Source organism: Rhopilema esculentum, chromosome 6 (genome assembly GCF_057945365.1).
Source record: "Rhopilema esculentum isolate cy_ngs chromosome 6, ASM5794536v1, whole genome shotgun sequence".
Classification (NCBI taxonomy): Eukaryota; Metazoa; Cnidaria; class Scyphozoa; order Rhizostomeae; family Rhizostomatidae; genus Rhopilema; species Rhopilema esculentum.
Window position 1 is genome coordinate 752,437 of NC_142820.1, and position 17,102 is coordinate 769,538.

At 38.0% G+C, this 17,102-nt stretch overlaps 1 protein-coding gene across 1 annotated transcript in view; it reads left to right on the forward strand.

Annotated features, from left to right (window-relative positions):
• LOC135686744 (transcription initiation factor TFIID subunit 1) overlaps positions 1-17,102 on the forward strand; it is a 75,558-nt gene that overhangs the window by 45,809 nt on the left and 12,647 nt on the right. Inside the window, exons 20-28 of the mRNA XM_065203049.1 lie at positions 111-241; positions 497-577; positions 4,277-4,432; positions 6,953-7,084; positions 11,800-11,881; positions 12,201-12,297; positions 14,479-14,602; positions 15,787-15,889; positions 16,759-16,838. Coding sequence (XP_065059121.1) covers positions 111-241; positions 497-577; positions 4,277-4,432; positions 6,953-7,084; positions 11,800-11,881; positions 12,201-12,297; positions 14,479-14,602; positions 15,787-15,889; positions 16,759-16,838 — 986 coding nt within the window. The remainder of the gene's footprint in view (positions 1-110; positions 242-496; positions 578-4,276; positions 4,433-6,952; positions 7,085-11,799; positions 11,882-12,200; positions 12,298-14,478; positions 14,603-15,786; positions 15,890-16,758; positions 16,839-17,102) is intronic.

Below are 17,102 nucleotides of genomic sequence, written 5' to 3' on the forward strand. Positions count from 1 at the left end.
GAATTATTTGGAAGTGAAACGTCAGCCTGCAGGACTCTAAAAGATTCTTTTTCTATTTGATATTTCAAATGTTTTGCACGGTGTAAACCAGATATATTTCTCTTTTAAAGGGGCGGATTGTAACTGGTGGGTACTGAAGAAAGATTTTCGCTTGCCGACTGAGGAAGAGATGCGCGCTCTTGTCACACCAGAGCAAACCTGTGCTTATCTCAGCATGTTAGCTGCAGAGCAGAGACTCAAGGTATCGTTGTGTTTAACTGTAAAGGTTGTGCGGGTATAATGCGGGTATAATGCGGGTATAATGCGGTTAAAACGTGGGTAAAATATAGGAAAATGTTGCCAAAGGAAAGCAGCTTTAATTATGTAAATACTTGTTATCAAAAGTCCGTAGAATTTCGATATCATTCATTTGTTTAATTTTTCAAAAAGGAATGCCCCCTGTGAAATGACCTGTGGGTTGCACAAGGTTTAATGGACTGTTCTGTTTTTCAAATAGGATGCTGGCTATGGAGAGAAGTCATTTTTTGCTCCGGATGAAGAGGAAAATGAGCTTGATGCGAGAAAAATCGACGATGAGGTAAATTAAAAATTCATTTTTTTTCACAATAACTGTTTTTAATAGACTTGTTAACAGGAACTGTACCAGTGGAACGATTGCAGTTTTTGAAGATGGAAGAAAAAAGAAAAAAGTGAACAAGGAATGCAGTTACCGTAAACCGCGAAAAAGACCCCGTGAGCCCACAAAGCTAATTCTTATTCATATTTAGCTATGCGGTATAGCATCTTTGACTGATGACAAAAAGCAAAAAAGTCGAGCTTTGTCATATTATTATTTTTGTCAGATTTCAAAAAAAAGTATGCTCCTTTTATGTTAACCTTTGAGGAAAATGCCAAAATTTGAAATAAGCCCCCCCCCCGAATAAACCCCCATCTTAAAAACAGCCATCTGAAAGCGAAAAAGGGAAGACAATGATAAACAGATAAAGGTGACAAGATAGACAGAAGGGGAACGCCATCAATCGATCAGTTAGTTTGATTTTCTCAAGGGCTTATGATCCTTGTTTAGCCAAATGCATGGCTCACACTGAATGCTCAAAACTGCAATAATGGTCTTTGTTCTCGAAGTTTTTATTGAAAATGCCACGATGTAAAATTTTAAGGACTCGGATGACAAGCTTCGTAAAGAATCTTTATGATATGGGAAACTCAAGGAGAATTGTTAATTTTGCGGCCAGTGAATTCACAAAACGATAGAAGCTTCATTTTGCCACAGTTTGATTCTTGGCCTTTTCCCATTTCTTTTCTTTTCTTGTTATCAACGGGAGTTTTTTTGCTAAGCTGTAGATTTCGCTTGTACGATATAAGTGAAGTGTATAAAACATCATCATTGTCCGTTTTTTGAAGTTAGTACTGAAATAAAGATAGAATTTCTTTTGAAATCGCATTTCTTTGTGGACCGTTGCTTTCCCAACCCGCTTGTTATTAGCGAGAGAAGGCTTTCACCGCCCATCTCTCGCAATCCGCCTGAGTCGAGGAGTTGAAGAAAACGTTTAGAACGAAATTAGGGCTATAGAGAACGAAATTAGAGTCTTGCGTTCTGTTGTGTTATGTATTCATTACTAACAATCTTTTGGTGGTACAAAACTTGTAAATGGCTTTGAAAAAAGCAAACATTTAGTAAACTAAAGCTTTTCGTCTGACACTCTTCCTTTTTCTTGTTCAAACGTATTCATTACTCAAACGCGTAGCAACTTCTTAACTAATGTTTTCGTTCAAATAGGCTGGAGTAATGAAGTACATTCTGTTATCCCCAATGTTTTATCAGTCATTTTGTTATCCCCAATGTGATATTTTCATGCTCTCACTGGCAGACTTAGAAACTTATAACAGCCTTGTATCCGCGTGAGCTGTTCCCCCTTTGGTTGCTACCACCACTCTTTAGCCATGCTTTTGCGTTACCGTTACACATCTTTAAATATGCAAACAATCTTTTGGTGGTACAGAACTTAGAAATGGCTTTGAAAAAGGCAAACATTTAGTAAACTAAAGCTTTTCGTCTGACACTCTTCAGAGTTTAAAACGTGAGAACATAGATCGAAAACTCTAAGCTAGGAAATATATATACCCAGTTGTGGATCGAAATAGGCCAATCAGAAACACGAACATATGACTGTTGAGGTTGACCAGTCAGTGCCGCTTGCCTATTGAGTCCATGTTCTGTCAAGTATTAGAAACAAAACTCGTCCCCAAAGAGAACAACCACCTCGGTCTTGCAAATCTAAAAGTACAACTAAAACCTGCGATTCTGCTATCGGGCAGCATTTACTGGAAAACCCAGATTGTGCAAAAAACTATAATGACGACATGTTTCGGATTATTGGTAAAGCCCGATCGTCGTTCCACCTAGCAGTTTTAGAATCTATCTACATAAGCAAGAAAAAACCGCTACTGTGTAGACAAAAGGAGTTCGTTTTCACCTCAGTACTCCATTGGTAACATTCTCAAACCCAACAGCAGTGGTTGCTTTAAAGAGAATGAGTATGTATTACCCATTAGACTACCCATGGAGTACTCCAAGAATTATGTTTATGCCGGTTTGTGTTTATGATGTATGCAGACGACTGGCATGGGAAAACTATTTAAATGCCTAAATAAACTTGCGCATATTCAGCAAAATGTACTGAAATTCAGCTTTGTATTACTGAATCTGCGATTTAATTTTTGATAAAATGGATTTGTCTGCACCTAATCTTTACTTTCATGCAAACTGATGCCTCACCTGTGCAAAATGCTTTCATAAATTACAGTTTATTGTTTGTGTATACTTAGAAGACAGAGTTGTTTTGTGATATACAGGTGATGCATACTTCTAGGCTTGTAATAAAAAATTATTCATTATTGGATTAAATATTTATCTTGTTTTGTCGCCCAAATTCCATAGAAAACTGTTTACTTACAAAAATTATTCTAATTTTGAGATCGATCAATTAGCTAACATCATTAATGCCTTGTTGTGGTGAATTCGCGTCTGATAGCTGTAAAATTTTAATGTTAAATCTAGATTAGTCAATATTTCAAAAGAAATATAAGTCGTACGTTTTAAATGAAACGATCAAATGTTTTGAAATGTTCTTTTTGTCAAAGTCTAATCAAGGCGTCAGTGGCTAGAGATTCCGATAAATGTAATGACAAATTTTAGTTTTCTTGAAATAAGTGCCAAGTCAATGTAGAAAGGCAATCCATGGAAAAGAAAGCTAGATCTAATCTAGCAAAGTTATGCAAGACTGAAAGTCAGGGATCTTTTGAAACTAAACTAAAGAAAGACTTAATTAAAATACTAAGAAGACTTTGAAGTTAGAAAGTAGAAGGTATTTCTTGGGGCTCGTGAATTAGGCTGAAAGAAAACGTCTTGTTTAGGCCCTTCTCTTCAGTTACCAAGTCCTCCTGAAATGAATCTTTGTATTGCCGGATTGGACTTCAAAGTGACCAATAGACTTTATTTACTCATGTAAAAGGATCGAAATCTTTTAAGAGTCTGTGCGATTGTGAAGGACGAGAAAATTGTGAATTCTAATTTTATGCTGAATATTTAGATTTAGTTCTGTTGCACGTGATTGTTGTCGCATTTCGAGGTACAATAAAGCGTGAAATGCCACTACCATCAAAGAAATTTTTAAAGGATGGCGGAAATGGTGCTGTTTAACCCCTTGTTATTTGTTGACGGAATTCAAGGGGAAAGTCTCTATTGCAAAAAGTGTACAAAATTTTCAGTAAATCGAAATTATTTTCTGGCGTTTTTTAGATAAATTAATAGGATTTCCACCAAAAGCATAAGAGATTTGCATAGAATGATTTGCCCTTAAGGAAAACTGATGTAATGATTTATGCATTAGAAATTTACTAAAAATTATCCTTTCACGCTACATTTCTTTTATTGCCCGAACGGTGACTTCCAGGGTACCTTTTTTACAGCGTATATAAACTTAAGTGAGATATGGTGGTTACCGGGGATAATGTAATCTCCTTTGCCTATGCTATCAGCCTGTTTTCATTTTACTGAATAGGAAGTTAGGACTTAGAAATCGTCTTTTTGACAAGGCAACGTGGCTATGATTGGAGACAATCGACGAGGCCATGTCATGTCTTGCTAAAAACCACTTACACGAACTCACGATGTAGTAAGGGGGGGGGGGGTTAAAGCATTTGTGCCACGAAAAATGCTCAAACCCTATTTGCTGGTTAGATAAACTGATTTCGCATTTGGTTGTGGTTTCAGGTACAAACAGCCCCATGGAACACAACACGTGCATTCATCCAAGCCATGAAAGGCAAGTGTTTGCTGCAAGTCAACGGTGTGGCTGATCCGACTGGGTGCGGAGAGGGTTTTTCGTACATCAGAGTCGCCAACAAACCACCAAGTAGTGCAGCCAAGGTAAGCCATCTTTCAGCTTCGATCTGACACAAAGGAGGGTGTGGCATACATGATGTTTTGCATTTCTCTGGTATATACTGATGTTCTTCTTTAGCTCATATTAGACTTAAGATTTGCCTTCATACGCCGCGCATAAATTATCGTAAGAAATATTCATGATGCTTTTTACCAAAATCATGTTTCTAATTGCCCAACCATATTTCAAGGGACACATAACTGCATAATGATTGAATTAAAAGATTTACAAGAGTACCCTCTTCGTCAATTTTTTACCAACATATTAACTAGTGATTGTGAAGATAGTAATTAAGCAAAGAAGTATTGATTTTGTCTCTAATTTGTACCCTATAGAACATTAGGTGACTCTTATACCAATTTTGAAACCCTTCGTCGACTAGTCTCATCCGAGTATGCTGATCAAACGAAATCTTATTAGAGTTAATTTCACGAGGGATGTTAGGAATTTGATTTTACTAGGGTAGTTAGGATTTTATTCACATTTGGGTGATGGAGTTCATTTTGTATTCAGCTTTTATGTTTTGTTTTTTTGCGTTTGAAAATAACAGAAAAGTAGGATCTCTGTCGGTTGGGTTTCTGCACGGTCAAGGCTTTGTCCCTTCGCTCAGATGAGTATATTTAAGTGCTTTGGGTAGGGCTTATCGTGCCTGTTCGTTGATTTTTTCCCCGAGTAAGAAATAAACATCGTCTAACCGCGTGGGGCTCTGCATTTTCGCGGTCAAATGTGATATCAAACGATTCTATTAGCAAAAGGTCTGCCCCAGCCATTTCATTGACTTGTTGTTAAGATAGTTTTGGATGGGTATTAATCATTTGTTTTCCCTTATAATTGAACACGTACCTCCTTAGTTAGTTTTTAATAGCCAAAACTTTCCCGTTTAAAAGATTGTAATACTGAGCAAAGTTTTCTTTCTATTTTCCGCCTTATTTAGTTGCCTTTTGATATTTACAATAATAATAAATTTGTTTAAAGTTGGCGCTACATAGCCATGTACAGTGAAATGAGCTAACCCAAGCCAACTGTTAAAACTACTACATCAAATAAATACATACAAGATTGAATACGTAAAATTTCAAGTACATAGTCAACTTTAAAAACAGGAATAAGAGCGTAGTACTATAAAAAACCTGAGCTATTTAAAACGATAGTATTAAAAAACGATAGTATTACAAAACGATAGTAATACAAAGCGATAGTATTACAAAGCGATAGTATTACAAAACGATAGTATTACAAAACGATAGTATTACAAAACGATAGTATTACAAATCGATAGTATTACAAAGCGATAGTATTACAAAACGATAGTATTACAAAACGATAGTATTACAAAACGATAGTATTACAAATCGATAGTATTACAAAGCGATAGTATTACAAAACGATAGTATTACAAAACGATAGTATTACAAATCGATAGTATTACAAAGCGATAGTATTGATCCGTGATCGCTTTCTAATGAAGATCCGTTCTGTACTCAAACAAAAACTCTTTTAAGCCATTGTACATATTTTAATCTCTGTGAACTTTCTTAGTCTGCTTCTTTTATTGGTCTTTTTTCTGTTTAACTGAGACCCCGGTCAAACAGATCCAATAAAAGCTAGCATTTGTAAAACAAATGTTTGTTGTAAGCTTGGGCCTGTTTGGTCACCTTGTTTGGTGACAACATTTGTTAGGCGATGCTGGATGAAGTTTGATAGAAGTCAAAAGCAAGTCTTGTTTTTAATTGTTGTGTGGTATGTTTCTTCTGTTTGACCACTTCAACAAACTTTTCAACAAACATTTGACCTCGTCTTGATCACACGCACGCGCAAATCATAGATAATGATGACAATGTTTTTGTTATTCCGCATTTTTGTGTTCGGTTCCTTTTGTTGTACTTCACCATCACTTTTTCTTTTCTTCCAGTAACTCGGACAGAACCAATGCTACAACAGCTTTACGGTTTAAATTCCTGCACTCATTTTCATTGTGGTCCGCCATATTTTGCTTGTGCGCGCCATTTTTTGCTTTGCTTCTTTGTGTGCGATCCGCAGCGTCTTAGTCACTTGACGAAATGTTGGGTGAAATGTTTGTTTGTTTGACCACCTACTCACAACATGAAAATCATCTAAATATTAATTACGATAAATGTTTCCTGAATGTTTGCTCTGTTTGACCACGGTTTAGCCTGCAACGGTAAAAGCACTTAAGCTGAAAATAAATTTGCCTCGTAACCTTCTTTAACTAATCATGGCCTAATCGTAATTAATTGTTTTGTCTATTACAGCTTCTCTGAAGTAAACACAATCTCACAATTCAATATTTGTCAAATTTTTTCGCAATTATTGTTTAGATTAGGTAAACTTAACTCGTGTTTTCAGTACGTTAGATAAACGTGTACCTGCAATAAATAAAATCAACGCACATCAAATCATTTATAAAATATTTTTTTTCTTTTATTTAAAATGATTTTTGAGTTGTCAAGCAGCTTCTTAGTATCCGCTTCTCTTTTTTAAAGGACGAGAATAAAGATGCATCCCAGAAGCCTTTGAAGCAAAAACTAGTCACTGGAACAGACGCCGATCTACGTCGCTTGAATTTGAAGAATGCAAGAAATTTGCTGCGTGACTTTGGGGTCTCAGAGGAAGAGGTAGTTATCAACGTCAATATAATATATATAAGATAAACAAGTTTTTCCGGAACAGAATTTAAATATGGCTTTGAAAAAAGCAAACATCTTGAAGCATACTTAGGCTTTTTTGGTAATTTTCAGAGTAAAAAGCGTCAGAACAAAGATTGGAAATTCTGATCTAGAAAATATGTATACCTGCTGTGGATCGAATCAGAAACGCGAGTACTTGACTTCATAGGTTACCCAGTCATTGCCGCTTATTCATAGAAAATATTTCAAAAGGATGACGTAGCCAGCAATTTCAAGTTATTTGTAGAACGAGAAAAACCGCATCCATGACCATTAATAATTTATCTTTATAATCGTGAGGAAGATGTTAACCACGTTCCTTGCGCACCTAGCCTATTTTTGATCTAACTCTAAGGGCCTAAACTCTATGTATATAAAATCAATTATATCCCGACTGAATTTTCATATGAGACAGTTGGGTAGCTCGGCTTGCCGAGATCCCGGCAAAACACCCGAGATCTCATCATTGCGAGACAAAATTATTTGTATAGAAACACTTGCATGCCGGGTAAAGCCTGGTTCATAGTTCAGAACTTATTAGCTTGGATTAGCTACTGGGGAGGATCAGATACCGCGGAAGCTCGTATCTCTAGCTTCTAATGAACTCTCAGCCGCATTTATAATGGCAAAAAACTGCAGCATTCGAAATACTAGATTCCCAGATGCAAAAAAGGCAGCGGTCTGCCCTGTAGATAAGGGGGAGCCAAATCGTATAATAGAAAGGAATTTCCTTCCACTTAGTATTCTTAACACCTTTTCTAAGCTACATGAAATAGTTCTTGAGCAACAACTGACTCAACACTTAGATAACACACTTTTTGTTTTCATTGCGGCCTACAGACGAGCATATAGCACCCAGTATGTCTAAATACGGCTGATAGAAGACTGGAGGTCTAACCTCGACAACGATTACCTTGTAGGAGCTGTCCTGATGGATCTTTCCAAAGCGTTTGATTGCATTCCACATGACTTGATAATTGCCAAACTATATGCATATGGTTTTGAAGAAGATGCACTTGTCCTAACCTATTCGTATGTTAAGCGACGAAAACAAAGCGTTCGGATAAATAATACATACAGTTCTTTTCTAGAGGTCATATCTGGTGTACCCCAAACATCTGTGCTAGGCCCAATCTTATTTAATTTTTTTAAATGATTTATTCCTTTTCATAAACAGGCAACTCTCTATAACATTGCTGATGATAATACTCTCGCTTAATGAAATGATTGCCAACCCTGAAAAATTCTATACTCAGAATAAACCAAACAAATACTAGTGGAGAACAGATGAACATTGGAGGTAAAATAATCAAATTTGAGGAGACTGTGAAGCTTTTAGGAGTCGCTTTGGACTATAGACTTGATTTCGACCTACATATTTCAACTCTTTGCAAAAAAGCTGCAACATAGTTAAATGTTCTCAAAAGGTTAATAAAGTCTATTGGGTTTCAGGAGAAAAAGATCCTAGTCCAGAGTTTTGTGTTTTCGAAATTCTCTTATTGTCCTTTGGTTTAGTACTTTTCATCTTCCAAATCATTGCAGAAGATGGAAAAATTACAAGAACGCGCCATAAGGTTCTTCATGCCCTTTTACTTGACGGGGGAAAAAGAAGAGGATCAGCAACGCTAGTAAATTCGGCCTATAAATACATTGCAAACCGGCTTTTGTGGAGGTTTTGCCGTAATTGTCAACGATTCGCGCTCGATGTGGATGATTTTCGTATATATAGCCATTTTTTCTTGCACCTGTCCAAGAATGTAGCAATTTGCCTCGATGGCCTCGAATTTGTTCCCTTACCCTGGGTTCCATACCGACGTCCCCTTAGCAAGGAATCATAGAAATGTAGCAATTTGCCTCGATGGCCTCGAATTTGTTCCCTTACCCTGGGTTCCATACCAACGTCCCCTTAGCAAGGAATCATAGAAATGTAGCAATTTGCCTCGATGGCCTCGAATTTGTTCCCTTACCCTCGGTTCCATACCGACGTTCCCTTAGCAAGGAATCATAGAAATGTAGCAATTTGCCTCGATGGCCTCGAATTTGTTCCCTTACCCTGGGTTCCATACCAACGTCCCCTTAGCAAGGAATCATAGAAATGTAGCAATTTGCCTCGATGGCCTCGAATTTGTTCCCTTACCCTCGGTTCCATACCGACGTTCCCTTAGCAAGGAATCATAGAAATGTAGCAATTTGCCTCGATGGCCTCGAATTTGTTCCCTTACCCTGGGTTCCATACCGACGTTCCCTTAGCAAGGAATCATAGAAATGTAGCAATTTGCCTCGATGGCCTCGAATTTGTTCCCTTACCCTGGGTTCCATACCGACGTTCCCTTAGCAAGGAATCATAGAAATGTAGCAATTTGCCTCGATGGCCTCGAATTTGTTCCCTTACCCTGGGTTCCATACCGACGTCCCCTTAGCAAGGAATCATAGAAATGTAGCAATTTGCCTCGATGGCCTCGAATTTGTTCCCTTACCCTGGGTTCCATACCGACGTCCCCTTAGCAAGGAATCATAGAAATGTAGCAATTTGCCTCGATGGCCTCGAATTTGTTACCTTACCCTGGGTTCCATACCGACGTCCCCTTAGCAAGGAATCATAGAAATGTAGCAATTTGCCTCGATGGCCTCGAATTTGTTACCTTACCCTGGGTTCCATACCGACGTCCCCTTAGCAAGGAATCATAGAAATGTAGCAATTTGCCTCGATGGCCTCGAATTTGTTCCCTTACCCTGGGTTCCATACCGACGTCCCCTTAGCAAGGAATCATAGAAATGTAGCAATTTGCCTCGATGGCCTCGAATTTGTTCCCTTACCCTGGGTTCCATACCGACGTCCCCTTAGCAAGGAATCATAGAAATGTAGCAATTTGCCTCGATGGCCTCGAATTTGTTCCCTTACCCTGGGTTCCATACCGACGTTCCCTTAGCAAGGAATCATAGAAATGTAGCAATTTGCCTCGATGGCCTCGAATTTGTTCCCTTACCCTGGGTTCCATACCGACGTCCCCTTAGCAAGGAATCATAGAAATGTAGCAATTTGCCTCGATGGCCTCGAATTTGTTCCCTTACCCTGGGTTCCATACCGACGTCCCCTTAGCAAGGAATCATAGAAATGTAGCAATTTGCCTCGATGGCCTCGAATTTGTTCCCTTACCCTGGGTTCCATACCGACGTCCCCTTAGCAAGGAATCATAGAAATGTAGCAATTTGCCTCGATGGCCTCGAATTTGTTCCCTTACCCTGGGTTCCATACCGACGTTCCCTTAGCAAGGAATCATAGAAATGTAGCAATTTGCCTCGATGGCCTCGAATTTGTTCCCTTACCCTGGGTTCCATACCGACGTCCCCTTAGCAAGGAATCATAGAAATGTAGCAATTTGCCTCGATGGCCTCGAATTTGTTCCCTTACCCTGGGTTCCATACCGACGTTCCCTTAGCAAGGAATCATAGAAATATAGCAATTTGCCTCGATGGCCTCGAATTTGTTCCCTTACCCTGGGTTCCATACCGACGTTCCCTTAGCAAGGAATCATAGAAATGTAGCAATTTGCCTCGATGGCCTCGAATTTGTTCCCTTACCCTGGGTTCCATACCAACGTCCCCTTAGCAAGGAATCATAGAAATATAGCAATTTGCCTCGATGGCCTCGAATTTGTTACCTTACCCTGGGTTCCATACCGACGTCCCCTTAGCAAGGAATCATAGAAATGTAGCAATTTGCCTCGATGGCCTCGAATTTGTTCCCTTACCCTGGGTTCCATACCGACGTCCCCTTAGCAAGGAATCATAGAAATGTAGCAATTTGCCTCGATGGCCTCGAATTTGTTCCCTTACCCTGGGTTCCATACCGACGTTCCCTTGGCAAGGAATCATACAGATGGGCTATTTCTGTACCTCACAAAGCTTTTCTTCAAAGTCGGCCATCGCTAAGAAATTTTCCGTACGGAAAGTAAAAAAGTTGAAGATTCCTCAAAAGGAATAATGGTTTGCGGAAAACATTATAAACTTCCGTACGCAAAACATATGCCTCTGATGTGGAGTGAATTTTAGCGGTAGCTAGTTCTTTGGCAAGCTGAAACCAAGCAAGCTATAATGCATGGACTATGAACCGGTCTATATTCAGCTGACCGGGATAACATTTCGCAAAATGCTCATGCGCCAATCACACAACGCTAAAAGTATATGACTTCCTTCAAGAGAATTAACGATGATGAATTTGAGGCAAATGTCGAACCAAAAATGAAAATAAGAAGGGTAGAAACAAAGAGGAAGGTTTCGTTGTGCAGATAAAATGTCAGTTTGGGTTTACTTCATGTAAAAGTTTTACAGATTCCCCGGCAAGGCGATATACTCAGCTCCATATAAGCGCACGTCAATTTTCATTCCGCCCTTGCGGAGTGGCAACGCGAAGGAGGGTGGATAGTTGTGCTGATTTTAAAACGATATGTGATGCATGATGTTGATGTAAGCGATGCAAGGTTGTCGATGATGAAGTTAATGACTATGATTATGATGATATTTCTGACGGGCCCAGAGCTGTTCACATCTGCTCCTACAACTTGAAATACGTAATACTGGCTGTGGTTTTTGACATACCACATTTAACTAATCTAATCCCTTTGAAATATCCGTCGTATTAGTGAAAGTACTTTTGTTTTTAGATTAACTCTTTGTCAAGATGGGAGGTTATCAATAAAGTGCGCACCATGTCCACCGAGGCTGCTCGCGCTGGAGAAGAGGGTGGTATGAACAAAAATTTTCAGCATTTAACAAAAATTTCGTTGAATTTTTTAAATAGCACTTAGCAAGATGTTCTTACGGTTTTAGGAAAAAACTTGCCGAATATGGAATAGTTATAGCAACAGAACGATTTAAGAATAATTAGATTTGTACTAAGCAGATCAGAGTTCACATTTCACTTAAATTTTTTCACTGATCAGAAAGGTACTTTATCTATTAGGTAACAAGGTCAACAGATTCCAAAGATGTGTTTCATTGTGGTAATTGTTTGTAGGGTCGCCAAGTTGTTGGTTTTTATTAAAAAAATTTAATTTGTCTTTAGGGATGAGTAAATTTGCACGCGGCTCGAGATTCACCATTGCAGAGCACCAAGAGAAATATAAAGAAGAATGCCAAAGAATATTTGACTTGCAAAATAGGTACGATTATCAAGACCCCTACTTACAATTAGACATTTGAATTCACTTAAACCACGTTTACACTGTGCCGGATAAAATTTATCCCCATAAAACTTGTTCGGATTGATATGCGTTTACACTGTGCCGCACAAATTTTGTCCACTTTGCCCTCCCGTTTACACTGTGCCGGACAACTGCAGTCACATGACCTAAATCGTGCACAGAACGCCCAAAATGAAGTCTTCTCTGGGCAACAAAATTCAAAATAACAAAATTCCCGCCAACGTAAAAAGACTTTATCCTTTCTTTTAAACCAAATCCAAAGATATTGTCAATACAAATTAGGCCTAGTTTGTTTTAATAGTTTGTTCTTGATACAAAATGACACTGAACTAGCAACGAAAGCAGGGAAAGCTGACAAGGATGCCAATTTTACGTGGACTGGCAAGATACTGCACTTTTAACACGAGTATTCATTGACAACAAGGCAGTCAAGATGGCGAAAGGTCTTGATTGGGAGACAGTGAAAACTAAATTGAATGAAATAGCCAATCGCTTTCGAGCAAGATACGATGTGGATAAAATTTATCCGGATAAAAGCGTTTACACTGTACCAAATAGCTATCCGAACTAATTTAATCCACTTTCCTGGGTGAACTAATTTTGTTTGGATAGCCGCTCTCAAATTCGTGCGGATACCGTGGGTCTAGTGTAAACGCGACGCCTATTTGAACTAATTTTGATGCGGATGAAATTTATCCGGCAGAGTGTAAACGGGGTCTTAGGAGGCAATAAACTTTAAGGCACTATGTCTCGTCAGCCAACAGTACAAAGTTAACAATAGGCTTTGCAGAGTGTTTTTCATCAAGAAAACATTGAGAAAAAGCCAATTGGATAGGTAACAAAAGGTCTATTGTGTAGTCCAACCAATGGCCAATTTAAATGGGCATCGAAATGCGTCGGGGCATAGCGCCTTTAAGCGAGCTTTTTGTATTTACGGGGAACGAGAACCGAATATTGTGACGTCACAGTGTCACAAAATCGATTCACCTTCGATTATTTATTTCCTACAGAGAAACATTTTCAGCCCTTCGATATTATGAACATTTTAAGGCAATAAAATGGAATGGATATTTCTCCGAATTTTGAATTTCATGTTGAAGTAATAAATACTTAGCAATCAGTATTCGCCATTGATTTATTTAGGTACTGCTCTCTTGAAGAGCACCCATTTTAATCCCATGGTACATCCATTACCAGGCTCGGATCCTTGGAATTTCGTGACCCAGTTAAATTTGTTATCCATGTGCTATAAGGGACAATACACCAACTCAACTTACAGCCTCATTGTGAAAAATTCTTCAAATATTTTGTACAAAATTTTGACTTTAGATTCAGATTGAGAGCAACAGTTTTAGTCTACTTTGAAGTTTTAGTCTACTTTGAAGTTTTCATCATGTTATTGCTCGCGATATTGATTTTATGACAACATAAAGCTAAAAAATTTACAAGGGATTTGACCATGATATCTCCTACAAGTTTTAAAACTACGTTTCTCTGTAAGATCTAAGAAATCAGCGCAAACAATGTGAAAAATTGTATCCAGTCTAAAATTATGGTGATAAAACCAATCTGCGATAAAATGGTCGTACGAGGTTGTAAGTTGAATCGGGGTATTGGTAAGCACTTGAAGCTTTGTGTTTTGAACATGCCACTGTAAAAGGCCGACATTTTACATTTGGTATAAAACGGAAATGCGTTCTATTGGTTTTGCATGGGATCTGTGCAACAAACAAGTTTCCTCCAGCGTTATCACGCAATAAAGAGAAAAGTTTGGGTTGGTACGATTTTATCTATCGTGCCGCAGATCCCTGTTTATGGAGCTTTTCTTCAGAAGTAAACAACTGAATTACGCAATTTTGCTAGGTTCTCCTCAGTTTCCTGCTTCAGCTTTCTACACAGTCATTGCCTTCAATCCCGTTGAAACTAGGTTAAGCGCTAGAGGTCGTATAGACTGGGAAAATGCATGACTAAAAGCCAATTGGATGTCAATGCAAGCCGTCCGATGTGCGATTAGGGAGAATTTAAACTCTTGTTTTTTAAATTAAACCTAAATTAAAACGAACCTCTCTCGGCTAATCTATCATATTTTTCAGTTTTTTCCTCCTTTTCATTTCTGTTTGCAATTTATTTCGTTCATAGAGTTTTGAGTTCCGATGCTATTCTCTCAACTGACGAAGAAAGCAGTAGCGAAGAAACTAGTGACCTTGATGAGCTGGGAAAGGATTTGGAGAGCATGTTATCAAACAAGAAAAGCAAACACGAGGTATTGAAGAAGGATGTTCTTCTTACATATCTCTTTGTTGCAGAAGCTAATTATTGATAATTATCAATTTTCAGTTAATCCTTGCAGTGTGCAATTGAGTTGTAAAGAATGGCGTCCTTTAATAAATTTATTTTTAGAACTTTTTTCTGTCGTCCGTATAACCTATAAGAACACTATCAGATATCTTTCAATATAGAAAATCAGTTTAATTTGTTAATACTTGGATGCGGCACGACCTTGAATTTGTTTACGAATTTTTTATTATTTTGGCTTGGTTCATGAAAGTTATGAACATGGAGCAAATAACAGTGCTTTGGTGCCAAAGAGCTTGTGCTTATGTGGCCATATCTCAGTCAATTCGTATTTTGGTTCCTTTCTATGCTGATGTCCAACAGCAAATGCTTTGACCTTTGCAGCTTATTTATTCCATGTTAATGATTTCGGTAAAAACCTCGTCATAAAAAGTACGAAAACAACGATTTCACCCTTTGCCGCCATGCTCTTTAACCATGATTATACGACTCTTAAACTCGATTAGTTTATATTATAGTAATTATATATTGGGATCAACAACCTTCAGTTTAACTGAAGTTGGAACTTTACTCGTTATTTGCATTTTCAGACGTCGCTTTTTATGAATAGCTCGTGGGTTAATGGATTGACTTCGCTTCCTTCAAATGAACATGTGTTTGAATTTGGCGGCCGAAAGGCTTCAAAACGGCCCAGTTCTTGAAGTTCCTTTTTTGGACCTCTTTTGAACGATTTGTAATACTAAAAGTTCCTTAAATTGACTGCACATTGGGTGCCATGAAAATTTCACACAGTAGATTGAAGTTCAGTATAAGACTAGAAAGATATTTGATGTACGAAAAAGTAGAAATTCAATCAAGCAGGAAAATAAAACACTCGAAATTAGACAATGAAACACTCGACAGGTTCCTTCGTAACACACAATTTATGTTATTTTTAGCTCAAAATAACTGGAGCCTGTTCCCTAATTCTTGATTGCTTTTTGGTTTGTTTGTATATCTTGATTGTTTGTAATTATAAATAACATTCAAAAATGGAAAGTTCCTTATGGATTTAACGGTTCTTTAAATTTTTCTGCCTTCTACATGTAAGTTCCTTATAAAGTGATTCTTTATGTATGTCGTCTTTGATTGTGAAGGTTGTGATTTTTGCAGCTGTCACATGAAAACGAAGAGGCTGAGCGGAAGGAACTCCAGAAGATGCTGAGCCAAGATCGGCCTGACAAAGAGAAGTCGGCAGTTCAAAGATCTTTAAGTGGTACGTCAAACTAGAACAACACACGTGCTTCTCTCCAGAATTTGTACTTTATGCTTATTTTAGATAAAGGATTTGCGTCAGTTAGTTGCTGACCACTTTCTACTCAGTAACTGCTTTCTTGAGAAAGGTCTAGACGAAAAGGTGTAACTCTTTCCTTCCTCACTAAAATATGACATTATCGATTTTCTACCTGAGGGTTAAATGCAAATGAAATTATCAAAACACGCTACAGTGTTACCCCCAATACCTCGAACTTACGAAACCTCGAACTGTTTTTGCCTTGCCATGGAACCGTCTCCAAAACGGCCAAAGGGCGAAAACACAAACAATCGCTAACTCGGACTGTTGTTGCGACACTGATTGGACAATCTTTACAGTCATGTGCTCGCGTTTCTGATTGGCCTATTTCGATCCACAACTCCGTGAATATATATCCTAGCTTGGAATTTTCGATCTATGTTCTGACGTTTTTTACTGTGAGGTTTAAGATAAAGTATGTTTTTAAATACTTCTTTTTTAAAAGCCGTTATAAGTTTTGTCCCACGAAAAAGACTATTGCTACCTTCGTTCCCAACACAAACATCTGCTAACTGGCAAAGTTCGATTCGTTTTCTTGGTTTTTCGAGTTGTTGAGATAGTACTGTATATCATCGCTAGGAAAATACTGTAAAGCTGAACAGGCTGGTCGTTGTCTGCAAACCAACACTGTTCTTTTGTTTTCTTGCTAATTATGATGATAGTGGCATATTCTTGTCTATAGATAATAGCAGTTTGGTTTCGAAAATTTGCTACGATTTCCAATTATGAAGTGCAATGATATCTTATAAGAAAGCTTTACTTATTGCAATAACAAGTTTTTCACTGTACAGCTGCTTCCTCGTTATCAAACAAAAGGCAACTGCCGGAAGACGACGATGCAAATTCAATTCTGAGTCTTGACTCAGCCGTGGTTAGTGACGTCATTTCAGTAAATTTTGATTTACTTTTTTCTCAGTTATGAATAAGTAAATCTATAAATATTGGGTGATTTTGTCATGAACGGTTCCTTACAAAGTATGCCTCAAAATCATCCTAAAATGCAAAATTTCCACCAAAAATTGAGTAGCATCGATGACGACGGCTGTGATGAAGAATTGCACATTTACATTTGGTACCGTTGCCAAAACATGGAGGAAATCTTTTTTGCGTTGTTGCGATAACGCAGAAGACTAAT